This window comes from Mirounga leonina, unplaced genomic scaffold (assembly GCF_011800145.1).
Source record: "Mirounga leonina isolate KUSES-001 unplaced genomic scaffold, KU_Mleo_1.0 Mir_127, whole genome shotgun sequence".
Classification (NCBI taxonomy): Eukaryota; Metazoa; Chordata; class Mammalia; order Carnivora; family Phocidae; genus Mirounga; species Mirounga leonina.
The window spans coordinates 30,042,483-30,061,010 of record NW_023270316.1 but is presented as its reverse complement, the minus strand read 5'-3'; the positions used below and the strand labels follow the sequence as shown (position 1 = coordinate 30,061,010).

Genomic DNA, 18,528 nt, shown 5'->3' with positions numbered 1-18,528 from the left:
AACACTCATAAACAGTAACCCCTAAGGGACCCACAATACCCTCCAACCATTACCTCATTTCTCTTATCTCTTCCATAAATAATTCTCAAAAAGCTGCCTCTACTTCTTTACCATTTTTTTTTTTTTGCTATAAATTCTTTTTGGAAAAGTTGTTTTTATCAACTACAGAGTACATACAAAAGAAGAGTAACAAAATATTTTCAATATGAGGTATGAAGAATAATGGTATAATGTGCACTAGTAAAAAGAATATTACCATTATCTTTTAAGTACCTTGGCTCTCCTTCCCTACCCACTCTCCTTCCCTACCTAATTTCTTCCCCTTTCCTTCAAAAGTAGCAATTACCTGGAATTTTAAAAGTTTATCATTCTCTTGCTTTTATGATTTTTCATATGTTTATATCAAAATTGTATATTACTTAAATTTCACATTTTGAATTGTACATGAACAGGATACACCATGTGTTCTTCTGTGGTTAGCTTTCTTCAAACAACAGAATATTCTTAACAATGTATTTTTACAGTGGTATATGACTGTAAGTTCATTTATTCTTGTTGTTGTAAAATATTAATAGCTCATGTGACTACATTACAACTATTTGTCCATTCTATTACTGATAGCAAAAAAATCAAAACCACTCTATTTTCCATTACAAAAAAAAATGCTGCTATGGATAATTTTATACATAGCTCCTAAAGCGTAAGTACGAGATTAGACATGAAGGAAGAGCAAAATCCTCATTTTTTCATTAACTGGTATGCCTACACAGAAAACAGTGATTATTTTGAAAATCTGATTTGTGTCAGATACAGCTAGCATTCAGATTCATTTATTAAGAATGGTCTTCTCAATCAATGGTGCTTGATGATCCAAATTTACTAAATATAAGAGCAATTAAATCCAAATCTTTGGGGGCGCCTGGGTGGCTCAGTCGTTAAGTGTCTGCCTTCAGCTCAGGTCATGATCCCAGGGTCCTGGGATCGAGTCCCGCATCGGGCTCCCTGCTCGGCAGGAAGCCTGCTTCTCCCTCTCCCACTCCCCCTGCTTGTATTCCTGCTCTCGCTATCTCTCGCTCTGTCAAATAAATAAATAAAATCTTAAAAAAAAAAAAAAGATTTAAATCCAAATCTTTGGTATATATCCAAAAGAACTGAAAGGAGAATCTTTTTTTTTTTTTTTTTAAGATTTTATTTATTTATTTTGACAGAGAGAGACAGCGAGAGAGGGAACACAAGCAGGGCGAGTGGGAGAGGGAGAGGGAGAAGCAGGCTTCCCGCGGAGCAGGGAGCCCAATGTGGGGCTCGATCCCAGGACCCTGGGATCATGACCTGAGCCGAAGGCAGACACTTAATGACTGAGCCACCCAGGTGCCCCTGAAAGGAGAATCTTGAAGTGATATTTGCACACTCACAATCATAGCAGCATTATCCACAATAGCCAAGAGGTGGAAGCAACTTAAGCATCCATGGATGGATGAGTGGATAAATAAAGTACGGTAGAAACACTGAATGTTATTCAGCCTTAAAAAGCAAAGAATTCTGTCACAGGCTGCAATGTGAATGAATCTTGAGGACATGATGCTAAGTGAAATAAGCTAGTCACAAAAAAGACTAGTACTGTATGATTGTACTTATATATCAAAAGTAGTCAAATTCACAGACAGTAGAATGGTGTCTGCGACGGGCTGGAGGGAGGGAGAAATGGAGAGTTGTTCTTTGGTACAGAGTTTCAGTTTTGCAAGATGAAAATACTTCTGGAAGTCTACCATACAACAATGTGAGTATACTTAACACTGCTGAATTGTACACTTAGAAATGGTTACATTTTATGTTTTTTAGCACAATTAAAATTAAAAAGTTATTTAAATTTTTTTAAATTTTAAACAAAAATAATACTTGGCACAGAATAAATTCTATTAAAGTACCTGCTATAGTTAGTAGCATTAATATAACTGTACTATTGCTTTTTAATTTAATCTAATTGAGTTTTTTTTTGTATGATATTATTTATTTCTCTCTGGTTGCTTTTAAGATTTTTCTCTTGGGCTTTAGTGTTCTGTAATTTCACTATCATTCTCCTGATTGCAAATAATGGAAACACATAATTTCTAATATTTGTGAATTTAAATCTTTTTATTTTTGGTTCTGGAAAATTCTTAGGCATTATCTCCTCAAGTATTGTTTCTCCTCTATTTTCTTTAATCTCTAAAATTTCCTTCTTGGATGTCTATTAGATCTTTTCATTATATTCTTCAAATATCTTTCATATTTTTTATATTCTTGTCTCTGTGTCCTTTTGTGTAATTTCCTCTCAACTCTTCAAATCTGGTCTACTCATGCATTTGTGTAAATAACTGTTCTTCATTTATAAAAGTTTTGCTTGGTTATTTTTCAAATATGGCTCATCATTTTGAATCTCATTATGAGTTTCTTTTGCTTCCTCAATTTCATCTTTTATTTTTTAAACATTTCATACATACATAATTTATATTGTTTCTGCTAATTCTGAGATGAAACTGATCTTGTTTTGCTTGTCTTTAGCTGAATTTCACTAACCCTGGGATCATGACCTGAGCCGAAGGCAGACGCTTAAAGACTGAGCCACCCAGACACCCCTTGAAGAAAATTCTATTTCCTTAATCTAGCCTACAAAGTCCTGCATGTCCTGGCCTTGCCTACCCCCTTTGAATTTATTTCATGCCCTCACTCACTATGCTTTAACCACACTGGCTTTCTTCAAATTCCTAAAACACAACCAGGCTCTTGCACCAAAGTATTTGGGTCTACTAAGCTCTCCCGGCTCAGAAAACTTCCCCTAACTCTTCAAATACTTGGTTCTTTCTTTCTTATACTTTAAGGTCTTAACTTATACAGTCTCCATTGAATAGAAGATAGGTCACTGCTGTTAATCACAGCAATCCCTTTTTCCTTAATGATGCTGAGTAAGATCTATAAAGAGTATTATTTATTCACTTTCATATGGTCTATATCTCTGTTTAATAAAAAAGACAACTTCCCTAAGAGCAAGGGAATCTTATATGTATCTTATTTACTTGTATCAATTTTTGCTTATCATATAGTATCTATTTAATATTTACTGACTAAAATTAAAATAGCAAAAATTAAAAATAATAGTAGTACTGTATACTGATGCTGACAGTATGGGAAAATATGGATTCTCATAGCAGTTGGTGAGAGAGTACTGAAGGACAATTTGGCAGTATATATCACAATTCTATGAGCCAATCTTTTGACTCAGCAATTCCACTTCTTGAAAGTTATCTTGTGGGAATACACTCCCATGAGTACAAACTGTGTGTGTATATACACACATGTGTTTGTGTGTTCACTCTGGCAATATAGGTAATACCGAAACATTAAAAAGTAATCTAAAATGTTCATCAATAGGGAAATAGTTAAGTATATTTTAGTTTATCCAGACTACAGAATTCTATACAGTTTTAATAACAAAGCAGTTCTTAACTGTACTGACTTGGGAAAATCTACTTTTTGCTTTGTCATTTAGCAAAAAAATCCCCTCGCTTTTAAAATGAATATATTCTTGTATGTATTTAAAAAACACATGCATTTTAAAAAAGTGTCAAGACAATATAAACCAAACTTAATACCTGTGACCCATAGAGAAGGTTAATAGGATTTTTATGGGGAAAGAAAAACATCTGAAGAAGGACCACACAATTCAAGTTTTGCTTTGCTGTTAAAAAAGTAACAACACATATTTATGTATAAATTTTGAAGTGGGAAATAAAATTGCTATTCTTAACATTTATCTGCTTTTTACAGATGCTAAGTTTCTAATTACTCAGGAAAAGTTAGCTGTTAAGAATACAAAAGGAAGCCAACTCCACCCGGAAGGAAAGTAAAAGTGAGCTACTACTGAACCTGCAGCATCTACGAGGACTGTAAAATAGAAGTACCCACTGAAAAATACAAAGGACATAAAACAGCCAGAAGTCAGGATAATGGCATTAAACTCTGATCCTGATTACAAGAAAACACCTTCCAGCTGTTTAGTGAAACATTTGAGGAGAATTTTAATCTCTGTTTTGGAACAAGGGAGTAAGTACTCAAGGACCTGGCAAGGCATTTGAGATCATCTCTCCTATCACTATCACCATATGTGAAAAAGGCAAGGCTCAACTAACTGCACACTACACTTCTGAGTTCTGGAGTTCTGTTAAGACTCCAGGGAAATAGCTCTAGTTATACTGTTAGAATCCAGTTCTGCTAGTAACTAATTTAAAGAATGCATTTCTAATTTAGTGAATGTATCCATAAACAAAGTCTCCACTGTTGATTTTTATTTTGTTAATGTAAATTTCTTTCATTTGAAGATAAAACATATAAAGATTATAGGAAATAAAACATCAACTTAAACCTAAGTCCAAACCAGAGCTTGCTCTTTGGTAACTAAGTCTCTTCTATACAGACTTGTAATCAGTAAATAACTAATGACTAGTCTGTCTTTGTGCCTTTCTATCTCCTCCACGCTATCCCACTGTGACCACTCCAATTTTGGTTCTTAGTACCTCATGTCTTCATAAGAAGTACTGTAAGACTACTCACCTCTAGTCTCTCGTTATCTAATCTATCCTGTGGAATGCTGCTATGGAAATTGAAATTGAAAACTCAATCAATTCTGGCTTCCAGGCCTTCTCACAAAATGCCCAAGTAAGACAGTAGGCTGGTCAGCAACCTGGGAAGCACTGTAATTCCTTCACTCTGAATGCAGCCTTAGGACTGAGAGAAAACATGGCTTCTTAAGCCCTGGCTGGCTGACAGAAATGAAAGTAGTCATGGGCAGAGGAAGAAGACAAAAAAGTCTTTTCCCTTTCCTCATTGGTGCCAGTTAAACCTTTCAATTTATCTAATTCCTGTCCACTGAGGTTGGCCAAATAAACAATGCAAGAGGGGAAAAGAAAAAAAAAAGAAAAAGGTAAGTCCTGTGATGAGTCAATCTGGTGATGCAGGGGACACCTCCTACTAGTATTCAAAGCTAGAAATGCTGAGGACAACAATTTTCTTTACTCATTATGTATACAAAGCACCATAATCAATTTTAAGCAAATACAACATAATTTGAGTCTCTAGTGTACCTGTATCCATTCTCTACATTTTTATAGTTTCTACAGTTTGGCAATATTATACATTTCTACATTTCTCTACCAATATACGTACATTCATAAAGGGCATTTATCTTAATTATTCTGTATTTTCTTTGGCACAATTTCTTCTACATAGTTGGTAATAATTCGATATATGGAAACAAGAAAATAGAATGAGTTCTATACAATTTAGACAGGATTGCTGACAGATCAAAAATAATTATCACCTCTTGAAAGTATAACTGCTTAATATGACAGCAGCAAACAGTTCTTTTTTTTTTTTTTTTTTAAGATTTTATTTATTTATTTGACAAAGAGAGACACAGTGAGAGAGGGAACACAAGCAGGGGGAGTGGGAGAGGGAGAAGCAGGCTTCCCGCCGAGCAGGGAGCCCGATGCGGGGCTCGATCCCAGGACCCTGGGATCATGACCTGAGCCAAAGGCAGACGCTTAACGACTGAGCCACCCAGGTGCCCCCAGTAGCACCTACCATGTACCTCTGCTCTAAATTCTTCACTCTTCATAACAATTTATGAGGTAGGTAGGTACTATTATTACCCCAAATATTTAAATGAGAGAAGTAAAGCACATAGAGTTAAAGTAAACATTCCAAGGTGACACAGAAAGCATACTGTGGATCTGGGATAATCCGAGGCAGCCTGGCTCAGAACACGTGCTTTTACTGCAAAGGTCCTGGGAAGCACAGTTAAAAAAGAGAGTTCTCATGTATAAAAGCTCTGCCTTATACATGAATTTTTATCAACACAAGAGTATAATTTGATCAGAACTTATTTACTACTCCATTTTATAAACAAAGCTTACCTCCAAATGACATCATACACAGGATCAAGACACACACCAAATCCTTGCAGGTCCTCTTGTTCAGAGTCATTAAAAGTTTTACAACTCCCATCCACTTTATTTATCAGAAGACATTTAAATGGAGGAGGTTCTGATATAGAAGCAGGTACCAAGCCTTGGGGAAAGATATTTATCCATCTTAAAAATGCATTACCTTTTTATAATGCCTCAGCTTAGAAGATAAGTATTATTTATAAGGGAAGTACTATTATTACAACCATTTTACAGATGAAGAAACTGACACTTCAATAGATTAATTAAAAACTTTTAAGTAATAGAATTAGTACCAAAACCTCAGGCTGTCTAAATCCACAACACAAGCTCTTAATTTCTATACTCTATCACTCCAGTATATAATTATTTATGATATCACAGACACAAGTATAGATTGATACCTATAGATGGAACTTCAAAGTTTGACTTAAGTTACCTTTCATAAAAATTAATTTCTACCACTTATTTAACAAGAACCAATACAGAAAAATTCCTCCTTCCAATACCGGTTTTATCCTATTACAATTTGGCTCATGTTTCCACCACTCTCTAGCTTATAAATACTCACATAAACACAGACATTTAGAAGCTTCTTTAAAATTTCTTCAAAGAGAAAGAAAACAAAAAGCTCTAAGATTATCTATCTCATGATAGGTAAAGATGAACCATTTACTGTCAATCACAACAAAGATTTTGGGAAGAACGTCTGTTTGGGGGTATTACCTATTATGTGTTTACTGGCAAAAATTTCTGATGTTGCCAGCACGTGAGAATTAATAAGTGCTTCATCAATGCGTAAGAAGGTCTGGTCCCCACTTGCACCTATCCAGGTAGCCTTTCTTCCATACTTTGATCCAATGTTAGGCATGGGAGCTGGTTTTGCATTCCAATATGGCACATCCAAAATTGGTCTACCCAGTTGTCCTTTCTAAAAGATTAAATAAACCATATTAACAACATTACTAGATAAACAATCAATAATTTTTTATAAAGTTAAGAAGACAGGAGACAAAAACTGCTCTATGAGAAATTATTCTTTATCAACCGTTAGTACTTTTTTTTAATTAATGAATTCATGTGACATTTAGACCAAAATTTGTAAAGGAATAAAATAATTTCTATTATTCTTAGGAACGCTCTTTCTAATAAACCACCAAGTGTATTATTAAAAATAACAATAAAGCTGAAAAATTTTTCCATCCAAGAAATCACCCTGAAATACTGTCTTCACCTACATTTAAAAGTATAATACACAATATGTTAAAAAATTAGCATTACAAATTGTTATTTTAAAAAAATCACTTTGATATTTTAAGTTGATAGTACTTAAGATGATAGAAAGTCACTACTAAAATCACACAGTCTGAAAATATTTGGGTAAAGGCCAAAATAATGAATACTACAACTGTGAATACAATTAGAAAAGTACATTTTTTACACATGATCATGTGTTACTAAATTATTTATGTTTCAAGATAAACAGCATAACCAATGGTAAGGTATGATATCTTAAGTAAATAATTGTTAACTCACTTAAAAACTATGGCTGTCTATAGGTAGTAGGTTAGGTAAGAGTTTAATTTAAAAAACAACAGAAAGTCTCTCATTACTAAGCTAGTAGTAGCTATAAAAGAAGGCTGATGGTGGATGGGTAAACATACATCCACCCCTGGTTCAGGAGTTTGCCCTCCCCCCAAAGCACTCCCCTTCCAAAAGCCCTCTGGAGGGTGGAAAATGCTGTCTCATGGCATCTAGGGTCATCTGCAAGTCCTAGGAATGAGAAATCATTAGCAAAAAACCTGAAGAACACTGGAGCACTGCAAATAGCCTGGTTAATTCTCACCCAACTATCGGGTTTCTAGGGTATTCTATCCCTCCTTCAATACCACAGCAAGAAAATATAGCCACAAAGTGACTGCAAAAGCAACAGAGCTTTAAGCACTGGGCTGAACCAGGGGAGGAAAAATGTGGAAACCACACAAACAGAGAAGAAGCCCAAAATTTCGATGTTAATATGTTAATTCTCAGCTTCTTTCAATGTCTATCCTTATTTTTTGACAAAAAAAAAAAAAAAGCATAAAAAATGTGAACAGTGAGCAAAGTATGTCATATTCAAGGATATATTATGCTTTTAGAAGAAAAATAATTCTATTTGTCACTGACTACTGAAATAAATATCTATTCCCTTACTATCAACCAACTAATGTACAGAGAAAAGCAGTACAAAAATACAACAGATGACTGGACAGCACCACGGGATTCAGAATGTGGTTATACATAAGCCATAGTTAAATTCATAAAAGTTCACAATAGGACTTCTGCAGGTAGAGGACAAAAATGGCTGTCTGATTTCAAATATTGCCATTCACATTCTTCCCCAAAACAACACAAAACCCACACACAGGGCAAAGAAAACCACGCATGACTCAAGCCTTCAGCAGTTTAGGAAACAGCAGATCCGATGACCTTTAAGTCACCTGTAACCAGAGGAAGAAACCAAATTCCAACAGTCTTCACCCTGGACCTGCCACTGCAAGCTAGAGGGAGTGAAGAGTGCAAAAGGGTGGCTTATGAAGGAGAACAGTGGAGTATGGAGGACTTAGAAGAAGCACTGGTAAAATCATCTCCCAAAGAGAAAATCTAACCCTTAATGTCAAATATGAAATGAAGGTTCACAGCACCAGCTACAGGAAAAAGGATTCAAAGTGTGCAGGACCATTTCTCACCCATGAGACTGACACAAATTAAAAGGTATGACAGCATATTCTGTGGACAAGTCTGTGGAGAAACAGGCATTTTCAACCATTGCTGGTGAGAATGCAAAAATAAAGGGAATTGTTAATATCCCACAAAACTGCATAGGCACTAACCTTCAACCCAGACATCTTACTTCTAGAAATTTACCTCAAAGGTACACCTCTAACAGTATTTATTGCTTTCATTGCAAAATATTGGAAAGTACTTGCAAAATATTGGAAAGTATGTCCACGCATAAGAAACTGAATAACCTAGAGTATATATGCACAAGGGTACTATGCAGATATAAAAAAAAGAATAAGGAAGATCTCTACGAACTATCACAGAATGATTTCTAGGAGATACAGTAAAGTGATAAGGGCAAAGTGCAGAAGAGCATATATAAAATGCTACCTTTTGAAAAATAAAGGGAAATTGTATGTGTGTACATATATACACACATACCTGTATCTATACAATACACAGAGGAAGTATAAACTGGAAAACAACGAAGTTCATTACTTACAAGCATGGAGTAAAGGGGATATGGGAGGAGATGACACTTGACTGAGTACGCTATTTTTGTGTAACTTTTAACTTCTGGAAACATATTAATGTTCTACATATTCAAAGAAATATAATTATATCTAAGGACATGAAGGAGGGATCCTAAAACTAAAAGCTGAAACAGTGCACTGGACCAGAAGCCCCTTTCCTTAGAAGTCTGAGAGCTCAAAGAAGACAGGACATGCCAGGCGTCAGCATTTTAACCAGTGTCTTCCCCGGAATGGCTAGGAAGTCTGTTACCACAGGGAGAAGAGGAACACCATTGTGTAACAGTCCTCTGAATCTGCCCTCCCTTTGGCAACAGTAGGGAGTCTCATTCACTGTTCCAGGCCAAAGTTATCTCTGTGCCGAAAGGGCATCTCTCTCCCCCAACCCCTGACATTAGATCTTACTCACTTTACAGAGATGACCCCCTGACCCAGGACAGGGTGAGACAAACAGACCTGTAAAAGTGCTTGTTTTCAGGGACAAGGGGAAGAAGGGTGGTCACTGGTTGTAGCTGTTCTTCACGAAGAATCTGTTATTTGTACCTATTCTTATGACTATTAACTAAAGTTTTTTTAAAATTAAAAAAAAAAGGCAAACTGAAACAGATGAATCCAACTCTATTCCAAAGGAATAACATAATTCCACTGAAATGGGGTGGGGGAGAGCACCCAAATAACTTATGAACACAGTATCTGACTATATGCCGTCAGCTGTGGGGAAGGACACAGGTGAAAGGGGGCAAGAGCGAGAGTGACAGACAAATCCTGAACTCCTTTTAGTGAGTTTGTTTTTATAGTGGTGTAGGAAAAGCAAATATAAAACTATTTTACCCATATTTCAGGACTGAGTGAATGAGAAATAAGTACTCATATTGTTAGAAGCCAGAATTCTTATTGTGGAAGAAAGGAAACAAACATGGAATGGGTCAAGATAAGAAAGACCCCTGTGGGGATAGATTGGAAGTAGAGGTACTGGTGTGGGCTTATGATTTCTAAAATACCTACAGGTATGCATACATATGTGTACTGGGGATATAAAGACACCCCACTGGGGCGCCTGGGTGGCTCAGTTGGTTAAGCGACTGCCTTCGGCTCGGGTCATGATCCTGGAGTCCCGGGATCGAGTCCCACATCGGGCTCCCTGCTCAGCAGGGAGTCTGCTTCTCCCTCTGACCCTCCCCCCTCTCATGCTCTCTCTATCTCATTCTCTCTCTCAAATAAATAAATAAAATCTTAAAAAAAAAAAAAAAAAAGACACCCCACTGCAATGAATACACTCAGTGCTCAATTGGTGTCTAAAACTATTCCCCACTAAAAAGAAGCCATGTTCTTGGAGAAACGGCTGATTCTAGGACTGACACAGAGAAGCCTGAAACAACTTGTTATGCCAGGAAGTAAGGAAGTGCCCCCAAAATGAAGGGGCATGTCATAAGAACACAGGAGCCAGCTCAAAGGGATTCTGATCCATGAAATCTGAGACAATCTACACAACCAAATAATTATGGACAGTAATGAGGAAAATAAAAATACATGGATCTGTACCAAACACACCAAATGAGAAAGAAGGGCTCCAGCTTACAATAAAATGCAAAGGGCCAACTGTTAAATGTGAGCGGGTGCTGGAGTTAGAAAATCTTCATTTTGCAGTCATTAATAGTAAAGACTGGTTTAGGCAAGAATGGGAACCTAAATCTAGGGGGAAATTATATGAGAAGCAGGTACCTTAAAACTGTCTTATTAAAAAAGTCAATCCATAAACTGCTTATTAGTTTCAAGAGAAAAAATACTAATTATGCATTAGAAAAATCAGACATTTTCCAGATGGGCATTTTGTGCCTTCAGATGTGATGCCTGAGGAGAACACAACATCACTTACATAGTATTTTGGCCTGGAATACCCAACCTGAATCTAAACATGAGGAAATATCACAGAAACAAAAATGAGGACCATTTTATTTAAAAAAAAACAAAGTACCATACTCTTCAAAAATGTCAATGTCATAATAGACAAAGAAAAGGTGTGGAAATGGTACAGATTAAAGGAGACTAAAGAGACATGACAATCAGATGCAATACCTGATCTTAGATTGGAGGAGACAAAAAATGCCAAAAAATAATTATTGGATCAATCAAAAAAAACACAAACTGAAGTAGTCAGGAATAAAGGATCATAATATATGCAGTTATTCTTAAAGGATTCAGGAAAAAAATATGTTTTACACACACACACACACACACACACACACAGTGCTTAAGAGAGAACAAGAGCACGCATGTGCGAGTGATAAAGCAAATCAAAATGATACCAATAGGTGAAGCTGGTTCAAGAGTATATAGGTGGGGGGTGGGAGGGATGGGGTGGCTGGGTGATAGACATTGAGGAGGGTATGTGCTATGGTGAGCACTGTGAATTGTGTAAGACTGTTGAATCACAGACCTGCACCTCTGAAACAAGTAATACATTATATGTTAAAAAAAAAGAAGAAGAAGATAGCAGGAGGGGAAGAATGAAGCGGGGGAATCAGAGGGGGAGAGGAACCATAAGAGACAATGGACTCTGAGAAACAAACTGAGGGTTCTAGAGGGGAGGGGAGTGGGGGGATGGGTTGGCCTGGTGATGGGTATTAAGGAGGGCACGTATTGAATGGAGCACTGGGTGTTATACGCAAACAATGAATCATGGAACACTACATCAAAAACTAATGATGTAATGTATGGTGATTAACATAATAATAAAAAAATAAAATAAAATAAAAAGAATTAAAAAAAAGAGTATATAAGTGTTTTATGTACTATTCTTACTTTTTGCGATCTTTCTGTAGTTTAAAAGCATTTCCAAATAAAAGATTTTTTCTGAAAGTTCACATTTACATTTAAAAAAAAAATCAATAGTTGCAAATTACATCCCAGAGACTTAGGTTATGCAGTTCTGAGTAGTTACCCACATCAGAGACGGTATAGGCTTATTAGCACAGTCTTACGAGGCTTTTCCTTGATCTCTACTATGCCCAAACTATACAAAATTCTCAGAGCATTTTCAGTCTTTTCAAGCTTTGGCGGAAAGAGAACAAAACAGGCAAGCAGACAGAGACAGGGAGCGAGGGAGAGGAAAAAGGAAACTATAATTTTAAACAAATCTACAAGAAAACCAGGCTTTTAAGAAGTTCTAAATTAGAAACAGTTCTGTATGTTAAAAATGAATCTTTGCAAGCTACTTGGGAAATATGCTTTTAAATGACAGAATAACTCTACTGAATGCTTAAAGGATTTTGACCTGGAATAAGCATGTCAAATTCTAACACTGCCATTAAATATAATAAATCCTAATACTACACTAGAGAAGATCATTATTTCACAGTAATGTCATTCAAGTCTTGTGTGTGCTGGATGTGGAGACAGGAAATATGCATATGCAATAATTATAACACAAGAATTTCACTGAAACCAGAAAAAATAGCTGACACAGACAAATTGGCAATGGTACAATGCAATACTATTAATGCTTAAAAAATTCCTTACAGAAAAACTTCCAAATGTGAAGACCTGTCCATCCATTAAAAGTACTGCCGTGTGGTTGCTGCCTGCAGTAACTTGTGTGCTAGGGCCTGGCAAAGCTTGAACAAGAGTGGGACATCCCCTAGGTTAAAAAAAAAAAAATTAAGTCAATTTCTTACAAGACTCAACCGAAATAAAAAGCAATAAATAAACATTGCAATAAGGAATAGAAGAGATAAAAGGCACTACTGGTATATTTAGTAAATATTTATTGAGATACTATATGCCTGTCTTCATCCTAGGTGCCAGATATACAAAGATGAAAAAGACATTATCACTGACTTTAAAGAGATTATTAAAGATTTCCTGAATTTACTACCCTACTTACGGACACATAATTTTTATTTTTTCTGAAAGACTGGTGCTACCTTTGTTCTAAAAGGAAAAAATTTACCTTTTATAGCAATGGCATGTTAGAGATCTCTATAAATATTTATTAGATGAAATAAAAATCATATGCTGCTTTAACAGGAATTCAATCCAGGAGCTATACAAAACAATCAATTTTATATAATTTTTTTCTAGCTTTTTATCTGAGCCATGATTTTAGATTTTAACATAGTGCTTAAGGAAATCAGAATACAGTATGGCGAGAGGCACTAGAGCAGTGACTGGATGCTCCAACTCTAGAGCTAGACTGCCTGGGTGTAAACCTTGGCTCCACCACACAACAGCAGTGACCAAGACTGTGAGCAAGGTACTCATCCTTCTTGTATTTTAGTTTTCTCTTCTATAACATAGAGGATAATATTAAACCCTACCCCGTAGGGTTCCTATGAACAATAGAGAAGTTCATATATGTCAAGTGCTTGGATCAATGTCTAGCACACATTTAACACTGAGTAAATGGTAACTATTACAATAAAGGACATCCTTATATCCATTGTATCCACCCTTGTATGACTTTATTAAGCATTTATTAACCACTTTTAATAATCATTATCTGTAATTAGAATAATCACTGTAGAAATAGTAGACACATAATAGGAGAGCTCTGTTTTAGAGACAATTCTGATACTTTAAATTTTTTAAAATTTAATTTTTTTATTTAGAGAGAAAGAGAGAGAGCACGAGCAGGCAGGAAGGGCAAAGGGAGAAGGAGACAGAATCCTAAGCAGGCTCCATGCTCAGTGCGGAGCCTGATGCAGGGCTTGATCTCATGACCCTGAGATCATGACCTGAGGTGAAATCAAGAGTCAGATCAACTGAGCCATCCAGGCACCCCATTATTTAAATTTTTTAAAAATTACATAAAATATATTTTCTAATGGTTATTCAGGCTGCAATGAATAGTACCTGGAAACCTAGTTATGAAAATCTTGCAATAATCTGGGGAGTTATGATGAAGACCTGAACAAAAAACAGTATGAATTCAAAGAAATGAATGAATTTGATAGCTGTAAGGAACAGAACTGACTAGACTTGGCAGGTGACTGATATGGGGCAGGAAGGTATTTTGCTTAAGCAACAAAGTAGATGGTGGTAACATTCACTTAAGACATGAAAATGAATGAGATCTAGGAAGACAATTAGAGCAAAGAAGAGATCTTAATTTTTATTATGAGTTTCTTCTAACACTTCAGGTATGGACAGAGGAAGAGCTCACAGCAATCCCAGACATAACAAAGAGGAAGAATGAACTCTGGAAAAATGTGTTATGGAGACAGTTACCAGAAGAGAAGGTTTCAAGAAGGGGGAAATAATGTACATGCTAAACACTCTATATACACATACAAATGACCACTCGATTTAGTAAGAAAAAGGTCTCTTTGGTGGAGAACAGGCACAAAACTAGCAGATGAAGAGTTAACAGTGGGGTCAGAGACTATGCAAAACCCCTTCAAGAATCTCCACACAAAAAAGAAAAATAAAGGAGAACCAACAGCTAAAGGGAAAATGAAGCTCAATCAGGCTTTGTTCCTTTTAAGATGATAGAGATTTATGTAAGTTTAAAAGCATGAGTGGAGATAAAAAGGCTAAAGATACAGTTTAGAGAGGAGAAAAGAAACAGGGCAAGATCCTTAAGGAAAAGGTAGGTAGGCTTCATAACATGGATGAGAACAGGTCCCTCTTTCAAAGTAACATAAAGAAGGAGCAAAAGAAGTAGTATGGATGCAGATAGGTTTGTAGAGCTGGTGGGCTGAAGAATTTCCCACCTAATGGTTTTTATTTTTGCTGTGATGGAATAGAAGAAGGAAATGGGTAAAGCAGAGGATCTGAAGATTACAGAAAAGGGACGGTGGTGAATGGAACAAATAAATATGTAGACCAGGAGTTTTTAACTAAGATTCAAAGGCTTCTAGGAAGTCTATGAGTGAGCTTCAGGAGATCTGTGAACCTTCCAAATTTGTAAGCCAACCTTTATGTGTATATTCTTATATCTACTGTTCTGAAGAGAGACCCCATCTTTCATCAAATTCTCAAGAGGTGTTAAACCAAATAGTTCAAAACCAAAAAGCAGAACAATGACTGCCCATTGTAGAAGCCCTGGTTGAATCTGGAAGTCAGGTAACAATCTGCACACATACAGTGATTTACTTTTTTCCAGAAGCCTAAGTTAGACATGGAAAACATGGATAGATTGATCCATGCTGAAGTGCCATGCCCTAGCATTGAGATCAAGAGGGAAAGAAAACTGAGGTTACTGGTGAGAGTATAGATGAAGAGAATAAATAACAATCTCTAACTTGGGGAGAAAATAAAGTAAGAAAAGGTAGAAGAGAGTAAAAATGTAAAGGGCAGTGGGGAATGAAGTACTGATAAAGTCAAAGGCCAAGTAAAGTAAAGCTAAGTAACAGAAAAAGAAATTATCATCAGATTATGAGGTGTTTAAACTTAAGAATTCAGAGCTGGAGCTGTGCTGGATCCAAGATGGGTCCTAAGAATAACTATCATGAATGTGGAAGTAAAATTTACTAGATAGAAGGTGTCAAGATAAGTATATTGTATGGGACCACTGACAAGGAGAAAAAAGTCACTCATGAGTGTGACAAGACTCTGAGTCAGAAAACACTGTGAAACAGATACGAAATTTTAGATGAATGAAAGGTAACTGAGTGAATGGTAAGTAATAAAAGGGGAGTCAAGCCCAACAGCCCTGCCTCAAAAGAGCAGTAGTTTTTTAACTTGTGGATGGAGTAATATGACCAAGAATAGTAGTGAAAGGTAAATGGTTTTCAACTCTGAGCTACAGGAAGTTGTGCCAAAAAAACAATTGCCCCAAGGGCTATATGGTGAACTAATGCTCTCTAAATGTCCAGTAGCAAAGAATAAAGGGAACATTCTTATAACAGTTCACTTGTCTGTAGTATGCAAAGCACTTTTACATAAACTATCACTGATTATTAAAATAACTCTATGGGTAGATCTGAAGAGCTTCAAGCATTTTCCCAAGAGCTGGTGGCAGGCCTTCTAATACAGTCTTTGAACCCTTTCCATAATATTAGTGAGCCCATTTATTAAATTATTTTGACTACATAAGAAGAACGGAAAAGAAAAACTACATGTGTATGTTTGCACGCATGTGTGCACACTAGGCATTTTACATACACTCATTAATTCTTTAACAATCCTATGGGATATTTAAAGTAAGGCCTAGTAAATTGCAGTTATATAGTTGGTAAGAGATGAAGCAAAGATTTCAACCTTCTCTAAATGGTTCCAGATACTATGATTGGGTAATATATTAATGCAGAATGAAGACAGTCTAGCAAGAAAAAGAAGAAACTAAAAAACACTATAAGAATGATCAAAATTCTACTGGAAAACAGAGAATAAAAGCATCTAAACTATATAATCTCTTTGTCAACATCCAGGTTAAGGTTTACTGAAAATGGTAAAAAAATAAATACATAAAGTGGAATTCAGACATTTAGAAGCATAATGAACAAAATAAACAAACCAAAAAGAGGGTTAGTAGACTCATGTCATAAGAATGTATAGAAGCCCTCACAAGCTTTCTGACAATCACTTTATAAAGCAGCAGCTAACATCCCCGAGCACTTACTGTGGACTAGGCCCTGTGCTAAGTAACAGGCATGATCTCCCTGAATTCTCACAAGAACCTTCAGAGGAAAATATACGTACTCCAGTTAAACAGAGGAAGAAACAGACAAAGAAAAGTAACTTGGCCAAGGTCATACACGGGCACCAGGTGATAGAACCAGGACCCAAACCAGAGAATGAACTCAGTCATTCTGCCAGGACAACACATTAAGTAAGGCGACCATCAATAACATTTTGTTAATCTTTGCCACCATGCACACTTCAATACTGACCTTCCATAACCACACATTAAATTCCAGTTAAAAGCACTTGATTACTACAAACTTTTAAAAATAGGCCCCAATCATCCCCTTTAACTAAATATCTATTAAATGTCTTCTTTGTGGTAGTTAACATGTATGTGATAGGGGCTCTGTTCCTCCTGGGGCTGTTCCTCCACATACGTGGCCAATTTGTTTCTCAATTAGTACCATAGTTCTTGTGTCCTGCCTTATAAGTCCCCCATGGGTCAAGACAAACAGGGTAACTAGAGTGGTTACAATAGAAACGGTTTTGGCTAATTTCTATGTAGCACACCAGGCATAGTGTGTAAGCATTCTTTCACTGGGTTACCCAGTTTGCTCTCCCCACACCACATACTACAACTCAATGGAACCAGGAATGGAAATGTACCTGTGGGAAAAGAACAACTTTGAGCAGTTAAAGCAAACCCCACCAGAGTTTAATCTTCTTAAGAAACCTGAAATCTTTTTAATAATTTAAACCAATTATATTTTTGTGAAGATGAAAAATTCCAGCTATTCAAAATACTCAGCATATTGTTATGATATCATCACCTGAGCAAGTCACTGCAAATTAAGGGATGGTGCTCACTGATACAATCAGGTCTACGAGACAGTGTTTTTAGGTAACCTCTTTATTTTAAAAGCTGACAAGAGCACTTCTCTTTCAACAGCCATTACACCTCAATGTAGTGTAGCAGAGTGTGCCTATGCTGATCATTCATCATATCGCACAGTTACCTCAGAGCTGTGATTTGATTATAATCATGATTTTCACTATTTCCCTCCCACTCAGGAGAGACCATGAAATATAGTGATTTGCCAATTATTTCCTGTGGAATGGCACTGAAGTACAAAGTACGATTTGTGAAGAAGCGCCCTCTTGTTGCACACAATTGATGGTCCATCATGTCTAACCGTAATGCACTTTTCTCAGCTTATGCCATGACTACAAAATAATCAATAACAGCAACAATGATGATGATGATGATAATGAAGACAATGATAAACCCTCTTCTCCTGTGTCATGAGCCTCAGTGAAAAACAGAAAAGTTGCCAAATTCTTCCCCATACAAATTACAACCCTGACTCAGTCTCTGCATATCACTGATGTCATTCCACTCTAAAGCAAAATATCTGTTGCCTTCTAACACCTGACTGTAACTGCTCAACCCTGCAAGCCGTTGGTATTTTCTCATGTCCAACATCCAGTATCCAAATGTCATATCCAGTGATATTTGATAAACTAATTCTGCCAAAGACCTTTTGTTCTCTTTCCAAGCACAATATTTGTCATTAAGATTGTGATAGCTTTTGTTAACTATCTAGTATTAAAATAAAACACTTAAATAAAAGGAAAAAGATTGTGATAACTTTACAAATCTCTTGACAAGAATATCAAATGTATGCTACACC

The 18,528-nt window shown here is 36.2% G+C and overlaps 1 protein-coding gene across 7 annotated transcripts in view; it reads right to left on the bottom strand.

The window, feature by feature from the left end:
* The window catches only part of MYCBP2 (MYC binding protein 2), a 271,010-nt gene that overhangs the window by 147,146 nt on the left and 105,336 nt on the right, over positions 1-18,528 (bottom strand). For all 7 annotated transcript variants that reach the window (XM_035003215.1, XM_035003216.1, XM_035003219.1 and 4 more), the window contains 3 exons: positions 12,791-12,908; positions 6,705-6,909; positions 5,949-6,102 (listed from right to left, as the gene is read on the bottom strand). In XM_035003215.1, coding sequence (XP_034859106.1) covers positions 5,949-6,102; positions 6,705-6,909; positions 12,791-12,908 — 477 coding nt within the window. The remainder of the gene's footprint in view (positions 1-5,948; positions 6,103-6,704; positions 6,910-12,790; positions 12,909-18,528) is intronic.